This window comes from Cherax quadricarinatus, chromosome 88 (genome assembly GCF_038502225.1).
Source record: "Cherax quadricarinatus isolate ZL_2023a chromosome 88, ASM3850222v1, whole genome shotgun sequence".
NCBI lineage: Eukaryota > Metazoa > Arthropoda > Malacostraca > Decapoda > Parastacidae > Cherax > Cherax quadricarinatus.
This window is the reverse complement of record NC_091379.1, coordinates 17164455-17178551: the sequence shown is the minus strand read 5'-3', so window position 1 is coordinate 17178551 and position 14097 is coordinate 17164455. Positions and strand designations below refer to the sequence as shown.

General features: G+C 39.5%; 1 protein-coding gene across 4 annotated transcripts in view; it reads left to right on the top strand.

The window, feature by feature from the left end:
* The window catches only part of LOC128698622 (methylthioribose-1-phosphate isomerase), a 72822-nt gene extending 60534 nt beyond the window's left edge, over nucleotides 1–12288 (top strand). For 2 of the 4 annotated variants that reach the window (XM_070104013.1, XM_070104014.1), the window contains exons 6-7: nucleotides 697–845; nucleotides 12024–12288. In XM_070104013.1, coding sequence (XP_069960114.1) covers nucleotides 697–818 — 122 coding nt within the window. In that variant the 3' untranslated portion in view covers nucleotides 819–845; nucleotides 12024–12288. Of the gene's footprint in view, nucleotides 1–696; nucleotides 846–11574; nucleotides 11621–12023 lie in introns of those variants that run through there. The other 2 variants (XR_011394518.1, XR_011394519.1) reach the window with 2 other exon arrangements.
* Nucleotides 12289–14097: the final 1809 nt, after the last annotated feature.

Genomic DNA, 14097 nt, shown 5'->3' with positions numbered 1-14097 from the left:
TGGAGTGAGAGGGAGTTTAAAATTTTTCAGGTCATCTTATTATGTCAAGTTTGACTTCTAAAATTATTGATTTTTTTTCCTTGGTACAGGGGTATCGCTAACTTTGTTTACATTAAGTGTAAGTTCATTGACAGTCATCCAGGTTACTATTTTTGCGAGCTCTTTGTTAACAATAGTGCTGAGTGAGGCAAGATATAGACAGTGATATACTCTGGATGGTGAACTAAATACTGGGCGTGTTGTTTATTACTGGCTGCGACAACTCCATTGAGAGGACTTGAGTTAGAGTTTTCCACATCCACACTAGTGTGAGATTCATCTGTAAAAACTTGCATTTGTAGTCGCAGTGGTGGCCCATGCAAACTTCCCTATAGTGTATAGAAATAGACCTAGTTGAATGAATCTTACTAGAGCCAGCTAGCCCAGTGGTTAATGCACTGGCTTGCAGTTTTAGAACTCACTTGCTGTGGGTTCAAATCCCACCCATTCCATGATTTGTTTATTCAGTGTTGTAAGTAGTCTGCTTGTGGAATGGTGGGTGACACTTGTAAAAATTTATGGGCCTTGTTATGTACCACTTTCTTCATTTTGAATGTTTAGGGCTAATGTATGTGTCATATTTAGTTTAAATGTTTTATCTATATAGTTAGGAAATTCTTTGTATTCATGTGAGGTAAAAGTTTATTATTGTTTCAGGTATATCATGCTGGAACCCGGCATTTGATGTCACTCCTGCAGAGTTGATCACAGGCGGCATAGTCACAGAACTTGGTGTCTTCAAGCCCAGCGAGCTACATACCATATTACAAGCCCAGTGATTAGATAAACAAGTTTTATTGTGCAAGGTAGTATCTGTATGAGCCATGCTGTTAGTGTGGGCCAACTCCACATCTCAACTTTGCTAAACAATGTCTTAAAAAATGTTTAGGCAAGTTCAGATAAAAAAATATGGTACCTTGAGTTTCGAACAGTTCCCAACTTGAACAGTTATGCGAGTGTATTTTTGTAAGTGCTTTTGTAAGTGTATTTTTGGGGGTCTGAAACAGACTAATCTAATTTACATTATTAGTTATGAGAACAAATTTGTTCAGTATCGGCACTCGAACAGCCTTCGGTAACGAATTAAGTTCATAACTCGAGGTATCACTATAGTTGGAGTTTTAATGGTTTTCAGGTTTTTGGAGGTTTGCACATGTTCAAAAAATTGAAAACAAACCATAGGATTTGGTCCACAGTATGCTAATGGCATTCTCAACACACATTATATTTTCTCTCTCTCTTTTATTTCTTTTGTTTGTAAATGTCAGTGTTAACCAGATTAAGGTGCTGTATAAAGCTACCCTGTATATACTCTCTGAAAGAAAATGAGCCAAATGTTAATTAAAATTTACTGTGGGGCAATTTAGTGTTATTGATGGGTTGTAGTGTCACGGGACTTCTAAGGACTTGTACTCCCACCACTTTGATACTTCGACTAGATTTTCAGTGTTTTTATATTTTTTATTTTTTATTATTTACACAATCTTTTTTGTTTTTTACAATTGTTAAGATGTAGAGTTTGCCATTACTCTCCACAAGGCTATGTATATATAAATATTGTATACATGTGATTGCTTGTTTCTCGTTACAGGAACAGAACTATGCTTTTTATGCCATGATTTCAATTTTAAGTTTGTCATATATTATACATTAAAGTTTGTATTTCTGCCTCCTCTTGGTTACTTGTTAGCATGAAGAATATAAGTCTTTGTAACAATTCACAACCAACCCACACATTACATGACATTTCTGTACATCCTGTACCATTAATAATGGTCTAGGATTGACCAAAATGTCATTTCAACTCTTTTCTCCAATTTGTTATGTTTGAAAGTTTTTATCATGTTTGTAACATCTGTGTTATAACTGGTCTCTTATTCTCCAGCTTGAGAATGCTAATAAATCGTCTTTGTTTTTACTCTATCTTTTATTGATTTTAAATGCAGTTGTTCATGTTTCCTCATGGGGCCATGATTTTCTGTTGCTGTTGGCAGCTTGTTGGCTCACACAGCCATCACAGCCTAGTTGATTTGGCACTTGGAGGAGAGGTGGTGATCTAGTTTCCTCTTGAAAACTACCACACATGTCTCAGCAGCTTTTCTGATATTTGCTGGAAGCAGGTTGAATTTTTAAGGACCACGGATGAGTGTTCTCTTATTGTGCCTATGGCACTCCTACTTTTCTCTGGGTCAGTTAGTGAGGGGTAAATTTTGGCCTAGATGTGAAAGAATGGGTGTGTATGGCAAGTGTGTCTTGCCCTACGCAATGCATGATGAGGAAAAAACCGTTACTGAGTTTTTGGTTTAAAACAGCGAATTTGCACTGTATTTTTAGATGGCTTTTACGTTTTTTTCTGTTTCTTCGTATCATTTGATAGAATGAAAGATACATGTATATTACTGAAATAGAGATGATTTTGATTGGTTTCAGGACTTGGAGTAGCTTGAAATTGGGCTCGGTGTATAGGAAATACAGTGGACCCCCGGTTAACGATATTTTTTCATTCCAGAAGTATGTTTAGATGCCAGTACTGACCGAATTTGTTCCCATAAGGAATATTGTAGGTAGTAGGTTGGTAGACAGCAACCACCCAGGGAAGTACTACCGTCCTGCCAGATGACTGTGAAACAGAAACCTGTAACTGTTTTGCATGATGGTAGGATTGCTGGTGTCTTTTTTCTGTCTCATAAACACGCTAGATAACAGGGATATCTTGCTACTCCAACTTACACTTTGGTCACACTTCACAGACATGCACATGCATATATATATACATACATCTAGGTTTTTCTCCTTTTTCTACATAGCTCTTGTTCTTCTTTATTTCTTCTATTGTCCATGGGGAAGTGGAAAAGAATCTCCTCCGTAAGCCATGCGTGTCGTATGAGGTGACTAAAATGCCGGGAGCAATGGGCTAGTAACCCCTTCTCCTGTAGACATTTACTAAAACAGAGAAGAAGAAAAACTTCATAAAACTGGGATGCTTGAATGTGCGTGGATGTAGTGCAGATGACAAGAAACAGATGATTGCTGATGTTATGAATGAAAAGAAGTTGGATGTCCTGGCCCTAAGCGAAACAAAGCTGAAGGGGGTAGGGGAGTTTCGGTGGGGGGAAATAAATGGGATTAAATCTGGAGTATCTGAGAGAGAGCAAAGGAAGGGGTAGCAGTAATGTTGAATGATCAGTTATGGAAGGAGAAAAGAGAAAATGAATGTGTAAATGCAAGAATTATGTGGATTAAAGTAAAGGTTGGATGCGAGAAGTGGGTCATAATAAGCGTGTATGCACCTGGAGAAGAGAGGAATGCAGAGGAGAGAGAGAGATTTTGGGAGATGTTAAGTGAATGTATAGGAGCCTTTGAACCAAGTGAGAGAGTAATTGTGGTAGGGGACCTGAATGCTAAAGTAGGAGAAACTTTTAGAGAGGGTGTGGTAGGTAAGTTTGGGGTGCCAGGTGTAAATGATAATGGGAGCCCTTTGATTGAACTTTGTATAGAAAGGGGTTTAGTTATAGGTAATACATATTTTAAGAAAAAGAGGATAAATAAGTATACAAGATATGATGTAGGGCGAAATGACAGTAGTTTGTTGGATTATGTATTGGTAGATAAAAGACTGTTGAGTAGACTTCAGGATGTACATGTTTATAGAGGGGCCACAGATATATCAGATCACTTTCTAGTTGTAGCTACACTGAGAGTAAAAGGTAGATGGGATACAAGGAGAATAGAAGCATCAGGGAAGAGAGAGGTGAAGGTTTATAAACTAAAAGAGGAGGCAGTTAGGGAAAGATATAAGCAGCTATTGGAGGATAGATGGGCTAATGAGAGCATAAGCAATGGGGTCGAAGAGGTATGGGGTAGGTTTAAAAATGTAGTGTTAGAGTGTTCAGCAGAAGTTTGTGGTTACAGGAAAGTGGGTGCGGGAGGGAAGAGGAGCGATTGGTGGAATGATGATGTAAAGAGAGTAGTAAGGGAGAAAAAGTTAGCGTATGAGAAGTTTTTACAAAGTAGAAGTGATGCAAGGAGGGAAGAGTATATGGAGAAAAAGAGAGAGGTTAAGAGAGTGGTGAAGCAATGTAAAAAGAGAGCAAATGAGAGAGTGGGTGAGATGTTATCAACAAATTTTGTTGAAAATAAGAAAAAGTTTTGGAGTGAGATTAACAAGTTAAGGAAGCCTAGAGAACAAATGGATTTGTCAGTTAAAAATAGGAGAGGAGAGTTAGAGGTATTGGGAAGATGGAGGGAATATTTTGAGGAATTGTTAAATGTTGATGAAGATAGGGAAGCTGTGATTTCGTGTATTGGGCAAGGAGGAATAACATCTTGTAGGAGTGAGGAAGAGCCAGTTGTGAGTGTGGAGGAAGTTCGTGAGGCAGTAGGTAAAATGAAAGGGGGTAAGGCAGCCGGGATTGATGGGATAAAGATAGAAATGTTAAAAGCAGGTGGGGATATAGTTTTGGAGTGGTTGGTGCAATTATTTAATAAATGTATGGAAGTGGGTAAGGTACCTAGGGATTGGCAGAGAGCATGCATAGTTCCTTTGTATAAAGGCAAAGGGGACAAAAGAGAGTGCAAAAATTATAGGGGGATAAGTCTGTTGAGTATACCTGGTAAAGTGTATGGTAGAGTTATTATTGAAAGAATTAAAAGTAAGACGGAGAATAGGATAGCAGATGAACAAGGAGGCTTTAGGAAAGGTAGGGGGTGTGTGGACCAGGTGTTTACAGTGAAACATATAAGTGAACAGTATTTAGATAAGGCTAAAGAGGTCTTTGTGGCATTTATGGATTTGGAAAAGGCATATGACAGGGTGGATAGGGGGGCAATGTGGCAGATGTTGCAGGTGTATGGTGTAGGAGGTAGGTTACTGAAAGCAGTGAAGAGTTTTTACGAGGATAGTGAGGCTCAAGTTAGAGTACATAGGAAAGAGGGAAATTATTTCCCAATAAAAGTAGGCCTTAGACAAGGATGTGTGATGTCACCGTGGTTGTTTAATATATTTATAGATGGGGTTGTAAGAGAAGTAAATGCGAGGGTCTTGACAAGAGGCGTGGAGTTAAAAGATAAAGAATCACACATAAAGTGGGAGTTGTCACAGTTGCTCTTTGCTGATGACACTGTGCTCTTGGGAGATTCTGAAGAGAAGTTGCAGAGATTGGTGGATGAATTTGGTAGGGTGTGCAAAAGAAGAAAATTAAAAGTGAATACAGGAAAGAGTAAGGTTATGAGGATAACAAAAAGATTAGGTGATGAAAGATTGGATATCAGATTGGAGGGAGAGAGTATGGAGGAGGTGAATGTATTCAGATATTTGGGAGTGGACGTGTCAGCGGATGGGTCTATGAAGGATGAGGTGAATCATAGAATTGATGAGGGGAAAAGGGTGAGTGGTGCACTTAGGAGTCTGTGGAGACAAAGAACTTTGTCCTTGGAGGCAAAGAGGGGAATGTATGAGAGTATAGTTTTACCAACACTCTTATATGGGTGTGAAGCATGGGTGATGAATGTTGCAGCGAGGAGAAGGCTGGAGGCAGTGGAGATGTCATGTCTGAGGGCAATGTGTGGTGTGAATATAATGCAGAGAATTCATAGTTTGGAAGTTAGGAGGAGGTGCGGGATTACCAAAACTGTTGTCCAGAGGGCTGAGGAAGGGTTGTTGAGGTGGTTCGGACATGTAGAGAGAATGGAGCAAAACAGAATGACTTCAAGAGTGTATCAGTCTGTAGTGGAAGGAAGGCGGGGTAGGGGTCGGCCTAGGAAAGGTTGGAGGGAGGGGGTAAAGGAGGTTTTGTGTGTGAGGGGCTTGGACTTGCAGCAGGCGTGCGTGAGCGTGTTTGATAGGAGTGAATGGAGACGAATGGTTTTTAATACTTGACGTGCTGTTGGAGTGTGAGCAAAGTAACATTTATGAAGGGGTTCAGGGAAACCGGCAGGCTGGACTTGAGTCCTGGAGATGGGAAGTACAGTGCCTGCACTCTGAAGGAGGGGTGTTAATGTTGCAGTTTAAAAACTGTAGTGTAAAGCACCCTTCTGGCAAGACAGTGATGGAGTGAATGATTGTGAAAGTTTTTCTTTTTCGGGCCACCCTGCCTTGGTGGGAATCGGCCAGAGTGATAATAAAAAAAAATAATAAGATTAGTCCATTTCAGACCCCCAAACATACACGTACAAATGCACTTACATAAATACACTTACATAATTGGTCGCATTGGGAGGTGATCGTTAAGCGGGGGTCCACTGTATTTGATTTTTGCTGATATTCAAGAGTAAACAGTCACATCACTTGTCGAATACACGTCCAACTAGTTGATTTAATATGCATTCACAAATGCACTAACATTATTTACACAATTATTACAGTAATGCATAACAGTAAATCTTCTATTTTTTGTGTGAATAAAAGTTCTTTGTGTATACCTGGAGAGGATTTTGGGGCTCAATGCTCCCTTGGCCTGGCCTGTGACCAGGCCTCATGGTGAATCAGGGCCTGATCAACCACGCTGTTACTGTTGGCCGCATGTAACCCAACATATGAACCACAGCCCGGCTAGTCAGGTACTGACTTCAGGTGCCTGTCCAGCACCTTCTTGAAGACAGCCAGGGGTCTGTTGGTAATCCCCCTTATGTTTGCTGGGAGGCAGTTGAACAGTCTTGGGCTCCTGACACTTATTGTGTTGCCTTTTATTGTGCTAGTGGCACCCCTGCTTTTCATTGGGGGATGTTTCATTGTCGCTGAGTCTTGCTTTCATTGGGAGTGATTTTTGTGTGCAGGTTTGGTACTAATCCCTCTAGGATTTTCCAAGTGTATATAATCATGTATCTCTCCTCCCTGTGTTCCAAGGAATACAAGTCAACTGTTCCTAGTAATTTAAGTGTTTTATCGCACTTATGTGTGCCGTGAAGGTTCTCTGTACGTTTTCTAGGTTGGCAATTTCACCTGCCTTGAAAGGGACTTAGTGTGTACCAATATTCCAGCCTAGATAGAGCAAGCAATCTTAAGAGTGTCATCATGGGCTTGGCATCCCTAGTTTTGAAGGTTCTCATTATCCATCCTGTCATTTTTCTAGCAAATGTGAAAGTGAGATCCTCTGACATTATCACTCCTAGGTCTTTTACATTGGTTTTTTTACTCTGTTGCATGGTTGAAATTTGTTTTATAGTCCGATATAGTTTTAATTTCCTCCATGTAGGAGTAATTGAAATTTCTCTTCATTGAACTTCATATTGTTTTCTGCATACCATTTAAAGATTTGGTTGATGTCTGCCTGGAGACTTGCAGTGTCTTCAGTGGAGGACACTGTCATGCAAATTCTGGTGTCATCTGCAGAGGAAGACACTGTGCTGTGGCTGACATCCTGTCAGATATAAGGATGAGGAACAGGAGGGAAGCGAGTACCGTGCCTTGTGGAACAAAGCTTTTCACAGTAGCTGCCTCAGACTTTACTCTGTTTAGTATTACTCTTTGTGTTCTATTTGTTAGGAAATTATAGATCCATCTACCAACTTTTCCTGTTCTTCCTTTATCACGTATTTTGTGCTCTATTACACCATGGTCACACTTATCGAAGGCTTTTGCAAAGTCTGTGTATACTACATATCTGCATTATGCTTGTTTTCTAGGGCATCCAGGACCTTTTCATAGTGGTCCAGTACTTGGGACAGGCATGAGTGACCTGCTCTTAACCCATATTGCCCTGGGTTGTGCAAATGATGGGTATCTAGATCAGTGGCAGTCTTGCTTCTTAGAACCCTTTCAAAGATTTTTATGATATGGAATGTTAGTGCTATTGGTCTGTAGTTCTTAGCTATTGCTTTACCCCCCCCTTTGTGGAGTGGGGATATGTCTGTTGTTTTTAACAGCTGTGGGATGACCCCTGTGTCCATACTCCCTCTCCATAGAATGCTAAAAGCATGTGACGGGCTTCTTGAAGTTCTTGTTGAACACGGAGTTCCATGAGTCTGGGCCTGGGGCAGAATTCATGGGCATGTCATTTATTGCCCTTTCAAAGTCATGTGGTGTTAGGATAATATCAGATAAGTTTAAATCTACCTAATTCTGGGTCTCAGTCATAAAAAATTAATTTAGGTCTTCGACTCTTAGTCTGGTTAGTGGCTTTCAAAAAACTGAGTTGTACTGGGACTTGAGTAACTCGCTCATTTCCTTGCTGTCATCTGTGTAGGACCCATCTTGTTTAAGTAGGATCCATCTTGTTTAAGTAGGACCCATCTCATCTAAGTAGGGGCCCAATACTGGATGTTGTTCTCGACTTAGATTTGGCATAAGAAAAAAAATTTTGGGGTTTCTTTCAATTTCATTTATGGCTTTTAGTTCTTTCTGCGTTTCTTGTCTCCTGTAAGATTCATTTAGCTTAATTCGATATTTGTTATTTCTCTTACTAGTGCGTCCTTTTCTATTATAGATATATTGGCCTCTTTTAGCCACTCTGTAATACTTTGCTTTCACTTGTAGAGGGAGCACCTCTCTCTTTCTAGTTTACTTCATTTCTTCCTTTTCCCTAACCCCTTTGGTGTCGGTACTATAAAAGTACGGCTTTGAAGCCAGCATCGGTTCCATAATACAATGCCAAAATTCTAGTGGTTGCAAATCTTGCAGGAGACAGCTGGTAGGCCTACATATGAGATGGGTCTGCATGGTCAGAGTGGGCAGTATAAAAAAAAAAATCCTGCAGCAAGCAGGATCACTCTATTGTTCTCTCATTCCCTTCTATCCTTCGTGCATCCCTCCCTGCAGTGCTATATGACCTCATCAGGTTTATCCCATCTGGTCTATCAGTTGGCAGCAATAAAACCAGATAATAAAACCAACCTCGACTAGAATGCCAGGAACAAGGGGCTAGTAACCCCTTCTCCTATGTATATTACTAAATGTAAAAGGAGAAACTGTCATTTTTCTTTTTGGGTCACCCCGCCTCAGTGGGATACGGCTGGTGCGTTGAAAGAGAAGAAAGAATAAAATCAACCATGAAAACAACCCCAGCAAATGCGTCAAAGTCACTATTTTAACCCAAACACAAGGTCAGAAATTAGCTGTTCCTATCATGCACTGCATGGAGCAAATTCTTTTTATACTACGTTCTCCCATTGCACTCCTATTCTTTCGCATCTAGGCCACAATTTACCCCTTGGCACATTTCAGGTGCTCTGGTTACATGAGTGGCATTGACTCCAGAAATGTTTACAAATGCAAGAGACAAGGAAAATGGAGCTCTTTGTAATAACTTTTGGTATAAACTGTTGGAAAAAACTAGGTCATTCAATGAATTTTCTAGGGTTTAGCTAGGAAATCCAAAGAATTTAGAAAAGGTTGGCTGCTACATGTTTGAAGCATGGTAGGTGCCACTATGCTTAGGGTAATTGCAACCCTTATGGGCTTAGTTCTTAAACTGATTATATTATTATAAAGGTAATTATCAGTTAGATAAATACTGATGTTGGTATGAGGCTCTGGTATGTTTGAAAGATTAGTACCCACTGTAGAGAAGAAAGTATTAATGTTGTTCACAGTATCAGTACTTGAGAGGGCAAGGCAAGTGCATTTGCTTAGGAAATTTTAATTTTTTTGTGTGATTTCTTGCATCCCCCCTAGACTCTGATAAGAGTTTTCCAAGTTGTTTTTAATATCTTCTTTGGCATTTTTTTAAGCACACCCTGTCTCCTGTGTTTATCCTGGGAGTGAAATGTTCTATCCATATATCTGACCTATGAGTCCCTTACAACAAGATATTTTTAAATTCAAGTTTCACTCCATGTCCTATGGGTCTCCTTGTCATTGACCGATATTCATTTGTCCATAAGTACAATGGACCCCCGGTTATCGTAATTAATCCGTTCCAGAGAGAGTGACTAAACCCGAATCTAACAATTTCCAAATTCATTTTCCCGATGAGAAATACATAATGTAAATCCAATTAATCCGTTCCAGACACCCAAAAGTATTAAAAAATAATTTGTTTACATGAAATATACATTTACCTACACAGAAAATGAGATATGCAGAATAAAACAATAATAAAATGACACCTTTTTTGAAGACTTGTTGATGTATGGAAGAAAGGAGAAGGGAAGAGGATGGAGGAGTTAATATTGTTTGGAAGGGGAATCCCCTTCCATAAAGACTTTAGGTACCAAGTCCTTTTCCAGGGTTACTTCCCTTCTTTGTTTTTTAATGCCACTAGGACCAGCTTGAGTCATTGGACCCCTGTCGCTCAAAAAAGTGTTCCAGAGAGGTCTGTTTCTGGCATATGTTAGGAATTGTGGAGCGGCAGGGGATTGTTGGGAGACAGGACAAGATAGTTCTTCAATATGACACTAATATCAACTCTACGGCTTATTTATCTAGCATAATTCATCTAATACAATATAATAAACAATATTAATAACATAGAAACATTATATATACTCTAGAATGAATAAAATATGTCATTATGTATGTGGCGAGTGATCGTGCATTGATGTTGTTGGGTGTATTAGGGCCACTGAAAGATAAGCCTTACATAGTGGTGGTGAAGGCAGCAGCAAGAGGTGGCGGTGTTTTCAGTCGCCCTATATACCTTCAACAACATTGGAGGAGTCAGTTTTGTGCTGTCCTTTTTCTATCGATTAATTGCTTAACTTACTTGCTACACTGTTAATGCTACGCTTTATTGCTGGCTGGCGCTATAGCCTTTATCGACTCCTGCTGCTTTAGTATCGTACATATCACAGAATCACTGAAGAAGGCACATTCTCCCCTCTCTCTCAGCCCTTTACCAAAGGGCTGGCACTAGGAACTTCCTTGGGGCCCATGGTGGCTTATTTAGCAGTTGCAAGCACTCAGAAGAATGGAATAGTATGAAATATATCGTATGAATGTGTGGGATTGTGCTCATTGGCTGATAAACAATGACACACTGAGTGTTGGGCCACTGTTGCTGTGTGGATGCGTTCAGGACAAATGACTATGACTGAGCTCAATGACGATCACTGAGCCAATATTTTGATGAAAAAACATTACTACACCTACCATCCGACATATGACCGAGTTCGGTTCCGAGAAACCGGTCGTAAGTCGAAATGGTCGTAAGTCTAACTTTACTACTGAATATCAACATCACATTTTTGTAATGACTTTATTTTATTGTTTTATTTTTGTATTTCATGTTTTACTTTACTTTTTATGCTGTTAGTACTGTATTTTATACTGTAAGGTTTAGGATAAACACTGTGTACAACACAAATAGTTGTTTATTTCCCAGAAATTTGGCATAAAAAACACGGTCGAAAGTCGAGTGGTTGTAAGTCGAGCAGGTCGTACGTCGGATGGTAGGTGTATTTCTGAATATTGCGAAATCTGGGGGTCCACTGTATAGTGAAAGCATTTGTGCTGTCCATAACTGCTGCTTCAATCTTCTTCATTTCCAGATTCTTCAGCCTTTGTTCACTCACTACTTTCCACCTGTTATAGCTATTTATTTTTTTCTCTTCCTTATTCCTATGATGATAGTTATGAATCCTCGTGTTTTCTTCTTTCAGAAGTTTGGGCTTCATCTAGCACTTCAAACTCCTCTTTCAGATGATGGTGAGGTGACCCTAGCTTAAGTGAAGACATAATTGTTCATTGTCTAAACTCTAAGTTAACACACCACTAAAACTCTTCTTCACTTCTAAACAACTGCACATCCTCTACCTATACATCACTCCTAAGGCTTAATTACAACTTTTTGCTACTGTTAACAACATTTATTAGATCTTTTGATACTGTTAACAACATTTATTAGATCTTTTTTTTGCTTCAGTCTGTGTCAGTCGCAGTAGAATGACAAGGACTGAAGCACTCATGGTAGAACATTTCCTTTAATAAATGTCTTTTCCCCTCATTTTGTCACCATTATCACGCCTTTTACAACTATCCACAATTTACTGGAAACAGTTACGTTGATTATAATTATTAATATCCAAACGATTTATTTTTCTTGTTACAGGTGTTGCAGTGGGAGACAAAAATGCTGAGTAAATCAGAAATGTCATTGAGCAGACACACTATTATGAAATTACTCTTCTACATATAAGAGTTTTGTTATGGATGCTTGATCACAATATACTATATTGATCTTTATATATTGTACATATATAAAAATATAATTGCTTGCAGAATTAAATTTTTATGTTAATCGCCTTGCAATGTGATACCCCAAAAAATATAACATGATTGTAAAGATTGAATAAAATTTTAATTATATAATCAAATGGTTTTTCTCATTTCTTGAGATAGGAAAATATTGAGTTGCAATCCATTGATCTTTCTTTCAACACACCGGCCGTATCCCACCGAGGCGGGGCGGCCCAAAAAGAAAGAAAAGTTTCCTCGTCATTCAAAACTTTCACCATCACTCATACATAATCACTGTCTTTGCAGAAGTGCTCAGGTACAACAGTTTAGATAAATATAGTAGAAAAATGCTGCTGGTGAAGAGAGAACCTTTGTTATTGACGATGTTTTGCCCTAACAGCATTATCAAATCATACAAGGAGTAAAAGTGCAGAACATTATAGTAGAAGTGACGTCAGGTGTCATCTGTGGCACTGATCTGAAGAGAAACTGTCACCCCAGCAACATGTGAGCGTGTCAGAGACATCTGCTGGGTTATCCCATACTGTTTGATTTTTACCAAGGATTTGGCAATACTAAATGCCCCTTGATTCTGTCTTATAGTGTTGGAGGTCTGTATGATTGCTAATTATAGTGTTTTAGGTCTATAAAATTGCTAATTATAGTGTTGGAGGTCTGTATGATTGCTAATTAGTGTTGGAGGTCTGTATGATTGCTAATTATAGTGTTTTAGGTCTATAAAATTGCTAATTATAGTGTTGGAGGTCTGTATGATTGCTAATTAAAAATGTCTAGCATTTTGGTTTTCCTTAATATGTTATGTACACATTCAGTTCTAAACTCTTGGACATAATCTGCTTCTGCAGTGTAGTGGTGATCTGCATTAGGTATGGTCAAGGAAAACAAGGAGGCATAATACCATGACCAAGACAATACACAAGCCACACACAGGAGAGAAAAGCTTATGATGACGTTTCATTCTGATGAATTATTTATTACTCATAGTAACACACAAAAGTGAGGGAGCCAGTGTAGTATATAGAAGAGGGTCGGAGAGGGATGGGACAGAGAAAGAAAGGAGGTGGAGAAGCAGTGGTAGAGGTAATGCTGGTAGTGGAAGTGGTAGAAGTAAGTAGGGGAGTAGGGATATAATTATAATAATAATCAAGGGGGAAGCGCTAAACCCGGAGGATTATACAGCGCCTGGGGGGGGGGAGGGATGTGGAAGGCATTCAGGCTTAATTCGGGGAACTGGAGCACAGATCCAATTCCCTAAATCAAGAGCCCCTCACCAACATCAAGGAACCTTCCTTGAGGGGGGGGAGTAGGGATAGAAAGGGGAGTAATGTGAGGCAATGGTAGTGGAAGTAGTAGTAGTGGTGGTGGTGGTGGTACAGGTCCACATTCCTTTATCCGAAACCCTTGGGGCCAGTAGTGTTTCGAATTTCAGAATTTTTTTAATTTCAGAATGAAGGTGGGGTCTAGGGCAGCACCCCATAATCAAACATTAACACTGCAGCAAAAATGTATGAATACTCACACTAAGTGGGATAAATAAAGACTACAAATACCAGCCATCCGGCTCTGGTGGCCTGATGGCTAAAGCTCTCACTTCACACAGCGAGGGTCTGGGTTCGATTCCCATCCAGGGTAGAAACGTTGGGCTTGTTTCTTTGCACCTGTTGTCTATGTTCACCCATCAGTAAAATGGGTACCTGGGTGTTAGTGGACTGGTGTGGGTCGCATCCTGGGACACTGACCTAATTTGCCCAAAATGCTCAGCATAACAGGCGGCTTTCTATATAGTAGTATGTCATTGATGTCAGCTAGGCCTGTGTACCTTGTACATGTACTTGTAGTAAATGAAGATATTATTATTATTATTATTATTATTAATATATTGATAAATGAAATAATGGTGTAATTATAGACCAGGAACATAATTG